The sequence below is a fragment of the Argiope bruennichi genome, chromosome 7, assembly GCF_947563725.1.
Source record: "Argiope bruennichi chromosome 7, qqArgBrue1.1, whole genome shotgun sequence".
Taxonomy (NCBI): Eukaryota; Metazoa; Arthropoda; class Arachnida; order Araneae; family Araneidae; genus Argiope; species Argiope bruennichi.
In genome coordinates, this window is record NC_079157.1 from 30,140,113 (window position 1) to 30,160,170 (window position 20,058).

At 30.3% G+C, this 20,058-nt stretch overlaps 2 protein-coding genes across 2 annotated transcripts; both read left to right on the forward strand.

Annotated features, from left to right (window-relative positions):
• Positions 1-2,322: 2,322 nt before the first annotated feature.
• LOC129975332 (zinc finger protein 26-like) lies at positions 2,323-3,921 on the forward strand. Its single transcript, XM_056088395.1, has one exon. The coding sequence runs from the start codon at positions 2,323-2,325 to the stop codon at positions 3,919-3,921; it is 1,599 nt and encodes a 532-aa protein (XP_055944370.1).
• Positions 3,922-16,748: 12,827 nt separating this feature from the next.
• On the forward strand, positions 16,749-19,319 carry LOC129975334 (zinc finger protein 559-like). Its single transcript, XM_056088396.1, has 2 exons — positions 16,749-17,155; positions 19,199-19,319. The coding sequence occupies exons 1-2, from the start codon at positions 16,749-16,751 to the stop codon at positions 19,317-19,319; spliced, it is 528 nt and encodes a 175-aa protein (XP_055944371.1).
• The last annotated feature ends 739 nt before the right edge of the window (positions 19,320-20,058 follow it).

Consider the following 20,058-nt stretch of genomic DNA (forward strand, 5'->3'; position numbering starts at 1 on the left):
TCTGATATGTATTGTGTTTATTTCCGAAATTTGATCTAATTTTTCTGTTTGTGGTACATATAGAATTCGAAAAATTGACATTCAGTGAAAAGTTGTTTAACAACGCATATTTCTTCCTGTATGTAACAATCATAACAAAATTAAGTTAGTTCTGTTAGTCGACTTTAACGAACTATATCAAATCAAAGTTAGTGAATTTCGTAACAAAATTAATTTAGTCCTGTTAATCAACTTTAACGAACTACATCTTGCATCGAAAGGTATCATAAAGTTACAGTTACAATAAAATATGTTACACAATAATTACTAAGCTTTACTTCGTTATGCTTCAGAGGTCGAAATTCTCAAGTTTGCGATAAAAATTGACAGAATCTGTGAAATAGTGTGTTTGAGATTTCTCTTTGAAAAGGGTCTTTGACATAATTAGTAGGTCATGATCTGTACCAGTTGAAATCAGTTGGGCCTGGAGGACTTTGTCTCAGGATTTCCTCTTAGAGAATATACAGTTTTATTATTATAAGGGGAGATGTTCATCGAGATAATTTCGCACGTTGGCCGACCAGTATGGGGGTGCTCCATTGAATTGAAGAATTAAGTTGACATATCTAAAAAATAAGTGCTAAAATGCGAATTTATTCGTATAAACAGGGGGCCGTACAGTTTCTTTTTGGTCACTGCACAGAACACATTTGCCTTAAGGAAATCTCGCAGTTGTTGCTTTCTGAATTTGGGATTCTCTGTTCCCCAAAAGACAATGTAGTGCTTGTCTACCTTCCCACGAAGTGAAATTTTTCTTCATCGGTAAAAACTAAGGTATCGTCACAATCGCTATTTTCAAAACCAAGCTGTATATCGTATGAAAAGTGAAAGCGCTTCTGTTTATCAAAATACTTCAGATTTTGCAACACCTGCACTTTGTATGGAATCATTTTCAGCTTCTTTCTCAAAATTCTCCAGGTACTGGGCTGAGAAGTCTGCAATTCTCGATTCACTTCTAGTAGTGATTTCCCTGTACTTCGTTGAATGCAAGTGCAAAATCTGTCGGATATACAGTCGGTCGTCCAGGACTTTTATCTTTGAATAAATTGGCCGTAGTTTCAAATTTTTCATGCCATTGATGGATAGTTTTTCTAATTTTTTGCACTTGTTTCGAGTCGCGATTGAAAATGCCGTTATACAAAAGTTGCAGAATTTGCTAAATTGAAGTACGCAAAAAGCCGTTTTAACTGCAAACGCCGCCTTATTAATCACATGACACACACGCTGTTTGCCTATGTCACTTAATAATAGATACAAGCTTTAAGAGGATATCTAACTTACGGTTCGTAGAGCCGGTGCGAGCCTTTGACTATTACCATTTTACAGCATCTGGAAAGTGTATTCTTTTTTATGAGTCAAACCTCAAATTTATTTTTTTTCAGCATTAATTTTCAAAGCCATTATTGTGCAAAAGATGTTTTAAAACATTATTTTTAGTTTCGATAGCTTGCCTTGTAAATAGAAACGTCTGAATACGCATTTTAAAATTCGGTTTTTACATTTTTATGAATTTTTAATGAATGCATATCTTTGCTACCGTTATTTTAGCAATATTAAATCAATTTTTATGATAACATGTAAAACAACATTCCTTTCTACTATGAAGAATCATTTCATATTTTTTTTTTTTCGTATTCGTACAAATATTAAATTTTTTTAATATGTTTAGTTATTGATAATAGAAGTATTGTTCTTTATATTTTTAATTACTTAATTACATTGTAAAATATATATTCATTCGATTACTTTGGAATTGTTTGAAGGTATAAGATATAGAGACTAATGTAATTTATTTTTCAGGTTTATGGAAACAGCGAAATGAACAAGTGCATCACTTCTAAAGCTATAAGATGTATGTATTAACAATATATATTAAAAATGGCTCCTGATCGCCCAAAATAGCTAATATTAAATTGTAAAGGATTTACTTTACAACAAAGCTTATAGCATGATCACATCATTAATATTGTAGAAACCCTATGTGAGTGATATATAAAGTGGAAGCAAATAATTATCTCATGAATATTCTACTAATATATAAAAATATATGCCGTCCTGCAATATATATATTAGATCATTTTATCAGCAATAATATTACACGATACAACAAAATAAAAATGTTGCTCTCTGTTACTGATGATATTTTATGAAGCATAATTCAAAAGGGCATTTGTTGACACAAGTAGATGGAAAAATAATTTTATGTTATGTGCACTAAAATACTTAGCGACTAACAAATTTGGTTTGAAATTTATGCAAACTTGGGAAAGAGAAATCTTCAAGATGTGTAGTGCAGCATTTGCCCCACAAGAATGTTTAAAACCACTTTTATTAAAAGATACGGAAGAAAAACCTTATGCTTGCGATGTGTGTAATAAAGCATTTTCCAAGCAAGACTATTTAAAAAGGCATTTGAAGATACATTCGAAAGAGAAACTCCATGTTTGTGATGTATGCAGTAAAACATTTATTAGGCAAGAAACATTAAAGCACCATTTACGGACGCATACAAAAGTGAAACCGTATGTTTGTGATGTGTGCAGTCAGGCATTTTCGGAACGAGGTAATTTAAAGAGACATCTGCGGACTCATACGAATTTGAAAGTACATTTAGAGACACCTGCGAATGAGAGACAGTATATTTGTGATGTGTGCAGTAAAGCATTTTCTGTCAAAGAAAGTTTTAAGCGTCATTTACTGATTCATGCAAGAGAGAATGTGTGTAATGTGTGTAATGTATGCAATAAAGCATTTAAAACACAATCAAATTTAAAGCAGCATTTGCTGCTGACGCATGCAAAAGTGAAACCGCATGTTTGCGAAGCATGCAATAAAGCATTTCTTACCCGAAGCATTTTAAACAAACATTTACTGACACATACAAAGGAGAAGCCATTTGTTTGTGAGATATGCAGTCAAGCATTTTCCCTACGTGAAAACTTGAAGGTGCATTTAATGAGACACGCGAAAGATAAACCTCACGTTTGCGATGTGTGTAATAAGACATTTTTTGAAACCTCAAGTTTAAAGATACATTTACGGACGCATACAAACGAAAAACCGTTTGTTTGTGACGTGTGTCAGAAAGCATTTTCTGTCCTTGGAAATTTAAAGAGACATTTACGAACTCATACGAAAGAGAGACCGTATATATGTGATATATGCTGTAAGGCATTTTCTGGACGTGGAAATTTAAAGAGACATTTACGAACTCATACGAAAGAGAGACCATATATTTGTGATACATGCCACAAAGCATTTTCTGATCCAACCAATTTAAGGGGACATTTAGTCACACATACAAATGATAGACAGTATGGTTGTGATGTGTGCAACAAAACATTTTCTACCCAAAGTAATGTTAAGCGCCATTTACTGACGCATACAAAAGAGAGACCGTATATTTGTGATACATGCCACAAAGCATTTTCTGATCCAACCAATTTAAGGAGACATTTAGTCACACATACAAATGATAGACAGTATGGTTGTGATGTGTGCAACAAAACATTTTCTACCCAAAGTAATTTTAAGCGCCATTTACTGACGCATGCAAAAGAGAAACCGTATATTTGTGATACATGCCACAAAGCATTTTCTGATCCAACCAATTTAAGGAGACATTTAGTCAAACATACAAATGATAGACAGTATGGTTGTGATGTGTGCAACAAAATATTTTCTGTCCAAAGTAATTTTAAGCGCCATTTACTGACGCATGCAAAAGAGAGACCGTATATTTGTGATACATGCCATAAAGCATTTTCTGATCCAAACAATTTAAGGACACATTTAGTCATACATACAAATGATAGACAGTATGGTTGTGATGTGTGCAACAAAACATTTTCTGTCCAAAGTAATTTAAGCGCCATTTACTGACGCATGCAAAAGAGAGACCGTATATTTGTGATTTATGCCACAAAGCATTTTCTGATCCAACCAATTTAAGGAGACATTTAGTCACACATACAAATGATAGACAGTATGGTTGTGATGTGTGCAACAAAACATTTTCTGTGCAAAGTAATTTTAAGCGCCATTTACTGACGTATGCAAAGGAGAAACCGCATGCTAGCGATGTATGCGATAAAACATTTGTCGTCGATGCCATTTAAGGAATCATTTGCTTACGCACTTTGGTTTGCAATAAATTCTGTTCAATTGTATTAAATGTGTAGCATGTTGATTTCTCTTATTTTCAAACGAATAGCCAAAAATTCTTATTGTTGTGTTTTTACAATTTAAAAATTGATATCCTGTGCTACCACTCTTAACAACCATAATTCGTTCCCCTAATGCGAAATACTTGTTAAACGTAACAATTCTGAAAAAATATTGTTAAAAATTTATAATAATGTAATTTATGATTTATAAAATGCTTTAAAAATAGTTCTTATAAAGTCGCATGTTTCTCTTTCTTTTCAAAATTTCTAAAAAATGCGCCACAGTTTATAGCTAGTTTAATTCATCGCCCGCGAATTAGGCTGATTCTTCAGAAAATACGGTGCCCTGTTTCCCTCGCTTCCAGCATTTCAATATTTTATTGGAAGGTTGATGTTTTTCTGAAACAGTTATCTCCTCCTTTTTTTATTAGTCTTTTCCAGATTTTCTAAACTGTGATGCAGAATGCAGCTTCTGAGGGCCTGTATTTGTTCTCACATATTATTGAAATACTTCTTTCTCATATAGCATTTGTAAACTGTTACGGTTACCAAAGGGTATCGTTTTTTTAAAAAATTAAATTAATTATATATTTAGCAATTTCACTTCTGATTTGAAAAGAAAAATCACGAAAGAAGCTCTAAATAAATGCTTTTAGCTTAGAAATTCAGGCTGTTTTTCTGATGTCACGGTATCTTCACCTGACTGGTTTCACAAAACCAGTCAGGTGGTTAGTTACCTCGTCATTCATTTTGCAAAACTACCTTCGTTATGGGAGTTTCTTTTATATCTACCTTTATACTGATCAATCGTTATGAGTGGTACTTGATTAGCGAGATTTGATTACAATACAACAAATAATAGCGGCATTTGTTTCTTAAAATTAAATATGATATATTCAAAAAAAAAAAATCTCTCTCTCTCTCTCTCTATATATATATATATATAATTTCATTTTTTACCTTCTTTTTTAATAATAGATGACAATTTAAATCAAACTGATCCATAATTTTCAGCTATAGCACGAATTTTAAAAGCCTATTTTTTTTCAAGGAATTTTGTTAATTTTTTTCTTATAAAAATAATTGTTATAAAAATAATATAAATGTTATTTGATTGACTGTATTTTATTCTATATATCTTAATTTCTTTTATAAAGAAAGTATACGTAAAGTTGTTGGATAAAATTAGGTGTTCCATTAGCTGGGACACTGCGCCGATGGTAATACTCAGCATGACGCTATGCCGCAAAGAGATCACCTGTGCCTTCATTTCCTGCTTTTCTCCTTTTTCCGTGGAAAATGAATTCATTTCAAGGAATAATCTTTGGGAGGGTCAGAATTCTAACGTTCGTTTTATATAATGGTGTAAATATTTTTAATTATTTACTATAGATTATTTTTTATTTAAATATCCCTGCAGATTCTTCTTGTAAATTAATTGTATTGAAAATGCCTCGGAGACTTCAACTAATTTTTTCCAAAAACTCACATTGGAGGACAAAATTCTCCAAAATTTGTCCTCCAATACCGAATCTGAGCATACCTTCTTGTAGTGCATGCATCTTTGATCATGCTAAATCCACTACACAGGTATAAAGTGTAGCGTTTTTAAAATTCTAGAAATTTTACCTATTTTCACGCTTCACTGCAATGCTCGCTTAGTCGGCCTTTTCAGAGTTCTAGGGTCGTAGTGTTACAGATGATGGAATATCCCCAAAATTAAAACGATAAGTACAATCTTCGCGGAATTTAACCTGTAAATCCCAATAGACAAAATAGGTTATCTGTAATTTTTTTTTTTTTTTTTTTTGTGTGTGTGTGTGTGTGTAGTTTAAAATTTAAAGAGGTAGTGCACCGCAAAGAGTTAACTGATTTATGTTCTCTCCTATACAGAATATTGAGAAAGTATTGTTATCTTCAAAAAATTCGAATTCCAGATTTTGTCGAATCTCCACGTTTTAGACCCCCCCCCCTGTATTAAAAAAATACATATTTTTCGCATTATATCTATCTGTTAGGAAGACAACTCAAAAATTCTTTAAAAGAGGTGGATGATATCCGGAATACGGTCTTTAATCAAATTTACTGATTTTCATGAATTTTGAGCACAAACGATTCGGATGAATTCTGTCTGTCCGAATATAAGTTAAGACGATAAGTACAAAGGAAGACAACTCGGTGGATAAAGTTCGATACACAGAAATATGTAAACGTGAGAACTTAAAAACTTAAATGTATCAAATTTGGAATGAGATTTTGTGACTACAATTATAGCTTTGTATCAAATTTTTGTTTTAATCCTTTCGTAATAACCAATCTAAAACACTAATTCGATTTTCAGATACTTTTAACCAGGGATTAATTGAAAAAACAGATTATCAAGGATCACATGATAAATTGAATAAAAATGCTAAATTCACTTCAAAAGGCAATGATTGTCTACTGTTGTACGCAAATGCTTTGCGAGACGCTCTCTGGCACAATACTTTTTATTAGAGAGAGTATGCGAAAAGGTTTTGGGGTAACCACTCCCGCTCATTTTTTTAGTGGGCATTTATTTCTTAGTTAGAATTATGAATTCTTATGGAAATTATTTTCACTTAATTCTTCTTTTTCGGCATCGTTATGAGAGGTGCTTGATAAACTAGATTTGACTGCAGTATAAAGACCATTATAGCAGCATTTGTTTATTGAAAATTACATATGATATATTTAAATAAAATTTCTACTTTTTTCCCCCAGAATGCATTTATTTCCCCATTAAAATAACAAATTCTTATGGAAATTATTTTCACTTAATTCTTCTTTTCCGACATAGTTAAAATAACTTGATAAACCAGATTTGGGTATAGTTTAAAGACCATAATAGCGGCATTGGTTACTGAAAATTACATATGAGATATTTAAATCAAATGTCTGCTTTTTTTTCTTTTTTTTTTTTCTTTTTCAGAATGCATTTATTTGCCCTTTAAAATTACAAATTCTTATGGAAATTATTTTCACTTAATTCTTTTTTTTCCGGCTCATAAGAGGTGCTCGATAAACCTTATTTGACTGTAGTTTAAAGACCGTAATAGCGGATTTAAAATTAGCAAATTAGTGATTTTCCTTTTAAAAAGATTATTTTTAGTGATTATGGGCATTGTATTCTCATGAAACATAGTTTTCACCCAGTCAATGAGTTTTTCTTTTAAAAACTAAATTATTACAATAAAGTTTCAGATTTTATCTAGCCAAAATACCGGGTTCGAAAAATAAAAAAATATCGCTCCCCCCCAACCCCCAATTTTTTTCACAGTAATTAAATTTATAAATGTCTTTGATGTCTAAGGTAAAATATCTATGAATGAACAAATATGAGGTGTAAAGTATCTTTGTTTACGGAACGAAGTTCCCGAATTTTCACCTTTTTTGTGCACAGACCGGTGTTTCTGCACTGTTGTGGAACGTGATAATAATCTCTTGCTTTTGCTTGACACGTTTCTGCGTTAAACTGAGACTGGTTCTTGACATTTAAATTCAAATGCAAAATACAAGAAATATTGTCGCGATTAAAAAAAAAAGTTTTGGAAAAACTTTAGAACTTGCTGAAATGTGGAAGGACTAAAGGGCATCAAAAAATGTATTTGACGAAGAAATTGGTCTTTAAGTTAACCTTCTAGAAACCCATTACATCTCTACAGGAAATGTTACACGATTCTTTTCAAATTTTGGTAAATATTTTTATTTTTAAACATCTTAAAATTATATAATTTTGCTTCTAAATATTTGCATGTATCTATATCTTCCTCCCAGAAAATTTTAATTTTAGAAATTGATGATTTAGTTTTAAGTAATTGAAGAAGAATTACTGTTAGCAGGTCTCAAAATAATTAAAAAATATTTTTAGTGATGAATGCATTTATAATTTCTTATTATTTATCAAAAATGCATAACCATATAGCGAACTAAGATCACGTAATGATTCCAAAAGAACCACAATGTGATTCTTGCATTTTCGCGACAGGACTGCATTTAAAAAGAAAATGCTCCGACATGCATATTTCCAGCCTCCAAAATTTGTGTATGTCAAGTTTAATTGGAATAATAAAGATACTGGGCAGTAGATGGCAGCACATACAAATTGGCAGCTTTTGGCGGCAAAATATTCAGCCATCATTTATGTATCTAAATTAATTTGCAAAACAAAACAAGCATCTCTTATACTACAAACAGTTTACCGATTTTGCCATTTTTTATTTCATATGAAGTAATGCGATCAGTGAACATATGAAGGTCAAATGAATTTTATGTCATATCAATGATAGTTTTTTTTCTAACCGCCTTCCATTTCTGAGAGATATTTCGAAATATTATTTCATTGTACACTCTCTAAGGTACAGTTTTTTCCAACGGTTATTTTAGTCTCAACGACTAAATAAAGTATAAAATATACCGATTTAACCAATTTCTATTTTGTATGGGAACTATCATTCCAATATACGTCATCAAAGGTCGTCTGCCCATCCATTTCTAAAAATATAGATAATATATAAAAGAAATGTTTTAGAATATTGTAAAATAAAGCTTTTAGAGAGGCATCAACCTCAACAACTAGATCGATTTCGTAATTTATTTCGCCACTTTCCAAGCATAATTGCCAATCTGAATGATCTGTCACTACAATGTTATCATTATTTGAAAGGGCCTTTTTTTTTTTCTTTCATGTGTATTTCAAAAAAATTTATGGATTTGACTATATATACTATTAGTCAAAAGTATTGCAAGTTTGAAAAATTTTATGTTTTTTCTAGAATAAGCCCTCCAAAAGTAATAATTTTTCATTTAAAGTTATATTTTTTTTTATGTGAATATGTTAAATTAGTCTAAAAGCAAGATATAATTCAGTTATTGAATAAAAAAAAATATTTAATTTCAAAAAGAATAAAATACAAACAAAATATACAGATTATCAGTTTCGGAATCCAATTTGGTTCCTCGGAATAAAATGAAGTAAAGAAAAAATGTCAAATTCTTTCCACCAGAAAAGATTTTAATATAACTTATCGGATTTTTCTGTTTTTGGGGAAATTTAGTGATTTGCTTGAAGTTGAACACACTATTGACGAATCTAGTACTAACGAAATCTGCTTTTATATTGAACATAACCTCAAAATTGCTTCAGAGAAGAATACTTCTGTTCTTCTTCGAAATATTTAACACTTTAGTTCCCATAATAGAACAATAGTGGTCAATAGCTTCTATTCCCGTTGCTTCTTGCAAAAGAATTTCACAAATGATAAAAGCTTATCCTGCTAAATACAGGAATTTATTAAAATCTAAAAACAGAAAATGTTCAGATAAGATTGATTTCAACCTCACAGAATTTAGAGAAGAAGTTAACGATCAAGAAGTAATACTCTAACAAGAAAATGGTTATAAGTAATACTGATATTGCTACTAGGGATTGCAATACCGGACCAAAATTTCAATACCGGTATTCGGTATTTTTTAAATCTTAATACCGGGATACCGGTATTAATACCGATATTAGAAATTTTAGAAAATGAAAGAAAACACAGGTGTTTCTTTGTTTTATTTGCCACTTTTTGTTAGAGAGTGTAAATATCACAAAAAATACTATGTAACTTATAAATTATAACAGTATATAATCACAAAAAAAAATAAAGGAACATCTTATTTATTTAAATCCCAAAAAAAGTGCAAATATCACTATTCAGTCTGTGGTAATTTTACAAATTTTTGAAATATGATCTTAAAAAACATAATGCATCAATTGTACTGTTATTAAGACTGAAAAGTAATTTTGTGTAAAAATTATCAGCTGTCGAAAACGATGTATCGGCGTTGGTGGTACTGTTAGCAATACGCGATATACTTTTTCCAAGTATTTACCTCTATACCCTCATCTTCAAATAAACCGATTTCTCGTCACATGGTTTTGGATATAGCTGATTTCTGTATTGTAATTTGGTTCGTTGAATTTTTTTTAATTCATCGCTAATTCTAATTTTTGTTCAAGAGACAATTCCTTTTCATTATCGACAGTAGTGATATCATAATCTTCGATAATTGAACCGAATTCTACTGAATGTGGATAGGTTTGTGGGTAAAAAATTTTAAGAAAATTTACTCTAAGCTTAATCAGATTTGAATTGGTTATTTCCTTTTCTTCTTTTTAATTTTCATTTTTAAAATCATTATAATTATGTAAATATGATAAGACATTTTCTATTTCGGTATGCCTTTCATCTGTGCGATTTTTCAATGTAATATATAATTCTTCAGATGTGTGCTGTTCTTTCAGTGACTGCCACATGAAATTTATTGTTGCATTAGCTGTTAATAAATTAGAATCTCTCCGACATAATGTCTCAATAGTCAGTTTGATTGGAAGTAGAGCTGATATAGTTCTAGATATTAAGTCGAATTCACTATCTGAAAAATTAATTTACAGGTTTAAGTTGATTATTGCTTTTTGGATTGGATTTCTCAGTTTCAAAAATCGTTCCATCATTGGGAGTAAACTGTGGCAACATGTTTTAGAATCTAATATTAACATATATTCTGTTTTATTTTCAGTTCGTATATATTTTAGTAATATATCCTTTTTATAGGGGAACGTTTAAATATCTGAACAATTTTTCGAACTTTATAAATTATAGGAAGCAATTCTCAATAGGTTAATATTTCATCCTCAATAGCAATATCTTTTTCAACAATTACATTGTCATTATCTTCATTGTTAAAAACGTATACTATTTTGCTATGTTCGCTATATCTGAACCTATAGTGGAGACAATTTTAAAAATTTCTAGTAAATACCGAAAAACCGGTATTTAAACTTGTGAATACCGGTATTGCAAAATTGTACAGATGGCTCAAAATACCGGTATTCGGTATCCCGGTATACCGGTATTGCAATCCCTAATTGCTACCACAAGCGTTTGAGGAAGAAAGAAGCAAGAAGGACTAAAGAACTACAGAGAATAGTTAAGCTTAATCAAGAACGAGCAAAAAATGCTAGTGCATCAGAAACGATTACTGGCGACAATGACAACGCTGAAGAACACCAGTGTTCTTTACAAAAAGGGGCAATCCAATCAGATTCATCAAATATACAAATATACAAGAAGCGATAAAACTACCAAGTGCCTATGCGGTTTAATATTAAGTTAAAACTTTATACAGAAGACATCTGAAGCTGAACCAAATAGTATAAGGAACTAAGTTATCGACTTTCCCCAGCTTCCTTGCCACATGCAAGCAGTGGACAGAGCTGTGAAATTGGTGGCCGAATCGGCTAAAAATGTCTATGGTTCAATCGCAAAAGAAGGATACATAAGAGCAAAAATTGACTCACGTGTGAATATGCCGAAATTTAATTTAAAAAAAAACAGTTTAATGTGGCAGTGAAGTAGAAACAAACATTTTGGAGCTGTAACATTTGTAATCATTAAGGATACAGAAGTAAAAAACGTAAAATTTGAGATGTTTGACAAAATTTTTTAAAATTATTATTATACTTTGTAATTAATTATTTTTTCCAGTTATAATGCTTATATATGTATTTAAAATCATCTTCTGTAATATTATTTAAACGAAAAATTCATAAAAATATTTTATCAAAGTTTATAATTTTTTTACAAATTTTATGCTTTTTGCAGCATTTTAAGATAATGTAATATTGCAAATAAATTTTTAAATATGCTTTTGGAACCTAAAAGGCAACTTTTCCACACTATTACCAAAGTAAAATTTGAGAAAAATTTTTAAAGGCACTTTTTAAAATTTTTCCAATTTCTTTTTTACAAATTTCAAGCTTTTTGCGGCACCCCAAGATAATGTAATATTGCAACCAAATTTTTAAATATGGTTTTTGAACCTAAAAAGTGACTTTTCCGCACTATTGCCAAATTAAAATCTGAAAAAAAAAAAAAAAAAATCGTTCCACCCTAATAACCATGTCAATGAAACATTAGCACTTTTAGAAGATAGCCTCAGACGACCACTTCTAGGCATTTTATCTACAGTTACTTCGGTTTTGAATCTCTTTATGATGCGTGAAACAGTCGACTCACTGCAGTCGCACCGATGAGCAGTCCTAACATTTGAGATGTTTTCTTGGTGAATGAAAATAGCAGCACACATTATAAAAAGAAATGAACAGTTTAAATTGAAAAGTAATGTACAGAGAAGGCACTTCGGCAGCACAACAAACGAAATAAAATCCTTCGCAGTCGGATAGATTTTAAAATAAACTACCGGGATAACGCAATCGTTACAGAAGATTGTTTCACGGTGGATGACGCAAAAGCTTGAAACTTTTCCACCACATTTATACCATAAAATATCAGTTTAAATGAAAAAAATATATATTACTTTTTGGGGTCTTCTTCTTGAAAAAACGTAAAATTTCTCTAATTTTGACCAGTAGTGTAAATATTTTTAATACGTTTGTTGAAAACAGCTAATATTAAGAGAATTAATTTAGTGAAGTCTGAATTACATTTTACCACTACAAAGGGTATAATAAAAATGAAGTTATAATAAAATATAATTAGAAGTTACTTAATTATTACTGAACATTCTGATTAATTAATTAAGCTTTAAAGTAGTGAAATTCTCAAGTTGGCTGCCGAAATTGGCGAAATCTAACCAGTTTTTGAGCTCGAAGGAAGTTAATTTTGCAATAAATCTGGAAATAGAAGGAGGATGGGAGAGGATAGAACGACCATTGAGGACATTTCGAATAGAAGAATATACTATCACTCAGAAGGTGGGCGATCCTGATTTAAAAAGTTTTGATAGGTTCATCTTTAAAGTTATCAGATATTTGGAAATAGCAGGGATATAAGTCAGGATTGGCACTATTTTCATCACGATACTTGGATTCAAACCGGAGCTACAAGCGTATGGATATCCATTCCTTAAAAGAATTCTAGCTACAAGCTGTCAAACTTATTAAAAATTTGTAATCAGCTTTCAAACGAGGCTACAATAAATCATAGCAGTATTCTGGTTTCTTAATTTGTGTCTATTTCCATATTATTGCTGTTTTAAAAACATGATTGGATAAATTTTGTCAACTGCATGAAATGTCAACGTATTTACTAGATAGGGCAAGTGATTGGACACCATCAGCAAGAATCAAAACACTGTGGTATAAGCCAGTCACATTTAAGAAAATAAATACAGTTTTTTTTAACTCTAATTTCCCAAATCTAAACAAAAATTATTTTTTTAAAATAAAATGACGCATTCGTATATCCCGGAATTTTTCTTATTCAAATCATTATTTAAGTTCCGTGGACTAATTTTGCTGCTGACATTACAACAAAATAATGAAATGTTTGAAAATACTTTTTTTTTTTTTTTTTGCTAAGCAAAAACATATATATCGCCATTATAAAAATGAATCATGGAAGTAGTATTCAATAAAACAAGATTAATGTAAAATCTTCTTTAGAATAATAAGCTTAGAAAGTGATATTTATATTCCCCGAAATATTCTATCAAAAAAACAAAGTAGCGTTTTGAAATAGCTAATAGATTGTTTAGAATTGCTGTAAACTGAACTAAATAAAAATATTGGATTTAAATTTTATTAATAAGAAAATGTGCAAGTGTAGAAATTATAAATCATTAGAACTTTACTGTGATGAAAGATGGCATGGATTGAATAAGGAATTATTGAACGGATATTTTTGAGACTGAAAAGAACATATTTTGTTGACAATTTGTCTCACAGAAAAGTGACAATAGAAGCTTTGGTAGTTTTTTAGATCATATTATAGGGGAGTACTTGAAAAAGAAATATTCGCTAGAATGTCTGCTCTGTATTACAAACTGGTTCAATTTGTCAAGTTCATACTACCAATGAACATTTAACTGCTGCACTGCATAATTAATCGCAGAATTTTTCACATAACCTTACTGCATCTTAGAAATTTTAGAGTTTAGTACCAAATTCTTTGTTTTATTTTTCAAAAAATGCAAGATTTTAATCTCCTTTTCTTAATTTAATTTCAGGATTTAAAAAAATTTAAAATTCTAAATTTAAAAAAAAAACTTATTTCTTCTCAATTTTAATTTCTTTAATATTCAGAATAAAAACAAAATTTTTATTCATATTCTATTTCTATTTTTTATTCATTTAATGACTGCAGTAGCGATTGCTGTTAATTTCTTTAATTTAATTCTCCAAAAAAAAAAAAATGTTTCCAAATTCTTGAAGCATATTTGAAGTCTCTTATGAAAGTTTATCTTAGATATATTATATGATTGGAAATTAAAATAAAAAGAGTTCCAAGTAATCAATTTAAATGTGTTATTACAAATTAAAGACTCTTAATTTTATAAAAGGAATTATATTTTTAAGACATACAATCTTGGAACTAAATTCTACATTTCTATTTGTACAACTCTTTAAAAAATGTGTCATGATATTAGAATTTATTTAAGAATTGACAGTGCTTTTCATTTGTAAATCATCAATGAAATACTGTTTAGTAATGATCCTCTCCAATATATAGGTTTAATTTAGGCTCCCTCCTCCCCCGCTTCGTTACATTTTTAGTGGGGTGCAGGGGAGGGGGAAATAATTGTGATTATGGTTTGAAAAAATAGATGCTTGTGATTCTTTGGTATTTACTCTGCGCTCTATTTTCTCTGGGTTCGCCTCTGTTGCAGTCTTAATAAATATATAACTGTCAACGCTTGCGACATCATAATATTATTAAAAATATTATTTTCCAGTTATCTTCTATCTTTGTGGTAACATTATTCCTCATATTATCTATCTAAATATTAAACAATATCTTTCTTTCTTTGCTTTCAACTACGGAAGAAAATCACAAAATTAAATATTTAATGAAACAGTGGAAACAGTTTCAATTTCTAAGGCACGAACTCCATTGACGATAATTAGACAAATTATTTGTAATAAATTACAAAAATTCAGCGGAAAAATTGCAAAGCAAACAAATTGGTCTATTCGAAAAGGCAAATTTTTTTAAATAGCATCAAGATTTTATTTAATTTTTAATCATTTAAAATTTTGAAAAAAAAATAATACTAAGTCGTACTTTTCTATCGCTGAAAATTTTTTGCCGAATTTAATGTGCCTTAATAAAACAAACTATTTGTGCAGTGCACACTTCTTTTTCATTATTTGTAGACATACTTAACACAAATTAATTAAATTTGAATGAAAATGGATGTTTGTGATTTAACCCTTTCTAGACCCGTGGGAAGTATGCTTCCTAGCAAATTTAACAATCTTTGTATGAATTTATGTAGGTTGGCATCAGTTCTGACACATTTTTTTAGAATGACAGAAACTTAGAGGCTTCAGTTCTTTATCTTACACTAAATGATGTGTTTTGATTTATTACTTAATTATTAATTAACCTAATTAATTAATTAATCAAATTAAATTTATCTAATAGGCTAAATTAATTCCTTTTCTTATTCTAATTTCAAGCCTAAAAATATTTTAACATAATATGACTAGAAGAAAATGGCCCTTTAAAGGGTTAAACGCTTGCATAATTTGCTGTTCTTCTATCGATTTTCATACAAGAATATTTCGTGAAAATTTGTGTACACTTTTTTTTTCTTTTATTTATTAAAACTGAAATTTCTGTTTTTTTTTAGGATTAATTTCTGAAACTCTTATTGTTTAAAAATTTTTTAAAACTCTATTTTTATATACGACAGCTTGCTTTGTCAATACAATCTTCGGAATGCCCGTCTTAAAATTCGGTATTTTACAAATTTATCAATTTTTAATGAAGGCATATCTTTGCTAACCTAATTTTAACAGTATTAAAGTTCAGTTTTTATTATATTATGGAAAACTACATCACTTTCTTGTCAGAAATTCATTTGATATTATTTTAATATTCCGATGAATATTAATATGTTTAGAAATTGATATATAGAAGTATTGTTCTTTATATGCATAATTTATAAATGACATCGTAAAATACGTATTCATTCAATTGTTTTGAAAATATAACTTAGGTATAGAGATTAATGTAATTTATTTTTCAGGTTTATGGAAACAGCGAAATGAACAAGTGCTTCGCTTCTAAAACTGTAAGATGAATGTATTAACGACGGATATTAAAAATGCCTCCTGATCACCGAAGATAGCTAGCCTTAAATATGTTTGGTAAATGATTTACTTTTCAACAAATCTTATAGTATGATCAACTCATTAATATTGAAGAAACCCAATATGAGTTATATATAAAATGGAAGTAAATAATTCTCTTATGAATATTCTGCTGATTATGGAAAACATGTGCCGTCTACATGCTATATATATTAGATCATTTTATAAGCAGTAATATTTCATAATACAACAAGATAAAAACTTTGCACTCAGTTATTGATGATTGTTTATGAAGCATAATTTAAAAAGGCATTCATTGTTGCTAGGAGGAAAAACTATTTTTACATTATATGCACGGAAGTATTTAGTGATTAAAATATTGATTGAAATTTATGCAAACGTGTGAAAGAGAAATCTTCAAGATGGGTAGTGCAGCTTTTGCCCCACAAGAACGTTTAAAACCGTTTTTATTAAACGATACAGAAGAAAAACCTTATGGTTGTCACGTGTGCAATAAAGTGTTTACTAGACAATCAAATTTAAAGCAACATTTGATGACGCATACAAATGTGAAACCCCATGTTTGTGAAGCCTGCAATAAAGGATTTCTCACCCGAAACTATTTAAACAGGCATTTACTGACACATACGAAAGAGAAGTCATTTGTTTGTGAAATATGCAGTCAAGCATTTTCTCATCGTAGAGACTTGAAGGTGCATTTACTGAGACACGCGAATGAGAAACCGCATGTGTGTGACGTGTGCAATAAAGCATTTTTTCAAAGCTCAGATTTAAGGAGACATTTACGGACCCATTCGAACGAGAAACCGTATGTTTGTGATGAGTGCCATAAGACATTTTCTGTCAAAGGAAATTTTAATTCCCATTTACTGACACATACTAATGAGAAACCGTATGTTTGTGCTGTATGCAATAAAGCATTTACTGTGCAATCAAAATTAATGTACCATTTGAATAGGCATACAAAAGAGAGACCGCATATTTGCGAAGTATGCAATAAAGCATTTCTTGATCGAAATACTTTAAACAAACATTTTCTGACGCATACGAAAGAAAAGCCATTTGTGTGTGAGATATGCAATCAAGCATTTTCTATACGAGGAAACCTGAATGTTCATTTGCTGAGACACACAAATGAGAACCCGCATGTTTGTGACGTGTGCAATAAGGCATTTTTTGAAACTTCAAGTTTAAGGATACATTTACGGACGCATACGTACGAAAAACCGTTCGTTTGTGATGTCTGCAGTAAGGCATTTTCTGACCGAGGAAGTTTAAAGAGGCATCTGCGGACTCACACGAATGAGAAACCATATATTTGTGGTACATGCCATAAAGCATTTTCTGTACGAAGTTATTTAAAGGCCCATTTAAAGAGACATAGGAATGACAGACAGTATATATGTGATGTGTGCAATAAAGCGTTTTCTGTGAAAGGAACTTTTAAGTCCCATTTACTAATACATGCTAAAGATAAACCGCATGTTTGTGATGTATGCAATAAATAATTTTATCGTCGACGGAATTTAAGGAATCCTTTATTGTCGCATGTGAATGCATAACTGCATATTTGATACATTTGCAATAAATTATTTTCAAATATATTAAATCTGTGTAAGCTGATATTTTTTCTGTTCATTTCAAATGAATAACCGAAATTTGTTTTAGTTTTTCTTATTGTGGTACATTAGAATTACAGAATTCGAAAAATTTATATTCAGTGGAACTTTGCTTAACAACACAAATTTCTTCGCAATGTGAAACACTTTGATTACGTGGATTTTCCGTAAAAGCAATATAAAATAAAGTAAAGCGTCTGTTTCTGCAGAAAAGTGTTGAAAGATATTTATAATATTATCTACGATTTTTAAAGGATAATTTTAATAAGAAAGTCGTTTCAAAGTCGATTTTCATTATGTGTACATTTTAAATATTTTCGAATATAACATACCACTTATCTTTAAATATGTTTTTCGCTGGAAAAGTGTATCGTATTTTTGTAAGGTTCAATGAATTGTATATTTCACGATTTCAACGGTAAAATAATAATAATAATAATCAACGCCCAAACCTTATACACAGACTGATAAAAAGAATTAAAGTCAGAATCCTGCGTGCCAAATCACGCTGTCACAATTAAACTCATTTTGTTAAACATCGTAAAATAGTCGTTTGTTTATTTGGTGTTTCTTTTTTGTTTTGGTGTTTATGCCAATCAGTCGTTATAAGAAGTAATTCATAAGCCAGATTTGACTGCAGTTTAAAGACAATAATAACGGCATTTGATTACGGAAAATTATATATCAGATACTTAAATAAAATTTATTTTCTGGTAATTTTTTTTGAGGTTGCATTTAAAATTACTATATGTTATGGAAAGTGTTTCTATTTAATTCTGCGTTTTCAGTATCATTATTTTTTGCCTATTAATCTCACTATTCTTGTTATCTAGTATATTCTGATTCTAAAGAATCGATAGATTTTTAAATTGGTAATATGAATACTTGTTTATCTATTAAGAAAACAGTGTATTTTAGAATTTACCATTAAAAAGTTTATTTTGGTGTTTATCAGTGTTATATTCTTGTGAATCAGAATTGATATGTTGTTCACACAACAAGCTTACTTTTATCGCTTTCACCTTTTTATTAATAACTAAATTTTTACTGTAAAGTTTGAGAACATATATCGTGAAAGTACCAATTTAATTTTAAAAAAATGCCTTTTTTTTTCTTACATGGTTTTTATGTTTATCCATATGCCTTGGACGTTCGCTGTAAAAATATCAGTGAATGAACAAAATTGAAGTGTAAAGCATTTTTGTTTACGGAACGAAGTTCCCGAATTGCAGGATCTTACTTATGAGACATATCCAAGCAGCAAATGATCGTCGGCCAATCATTGGCCAAGCATCGCCCCACAGAACGAGCGAGGTTGGGGCGAGAACGGAGGCGATCTCGCCCCGACATTGATCATGTCCCCCGGCAATTCGCCGCTCGATGGTCGCCCCGGCTTGTTTTCGACGAATTTGCTGATCATTTGGCGACGTGTTATTATCACGGGCGACGTTATACCAAGCATTTCGCGACCTGTTTTATCAATAGGCGACCCAATACCAATCATTTCCCCATTTGTTTTAGCAATTGGCAACCCAATACCAATCATTAGGCGATTTATTTCTGAACACTTGCTGGTATCAAACTGAAATATTAGTTTAGTGGTTATTCAATTTTCTCAAACTCTAGAAATTAGTGTCAAAATATTTAAAACTATCGTGTTTTCAAAATTTTGTCAAAAGACTGAAAATACAAAATATTTTGAAAAGTTTTCTTTTTTACTTATGAATAATTGTTTTTTTTTTTGTTTTTTTTTGTTCTCTACGTTTAAACTCCTTGTGTGCCAACAAGTATACCACAAGGCTTACAGATGTAAGTCAGTACGCAATCGACAGTAAAGTAAATTTCAAATATAAGGTCGCGGGTACAAATGCAAAAATAGAAGAAAGAAAAACAGGGGAAAACAAGTAGATACACAAACAAAAGCAAAATGAAACAAAATTGCTCACATAGTAACAGAAACATACAGTAAATGATATAAAACAATTGAATAAGCATGATCAAATAAAATATACAAATACAAAAGTATATATGCAAATATATATAGGCAAACACACTAAAGTAAAGTTTAAATCATACGTGGAAAAATACTATT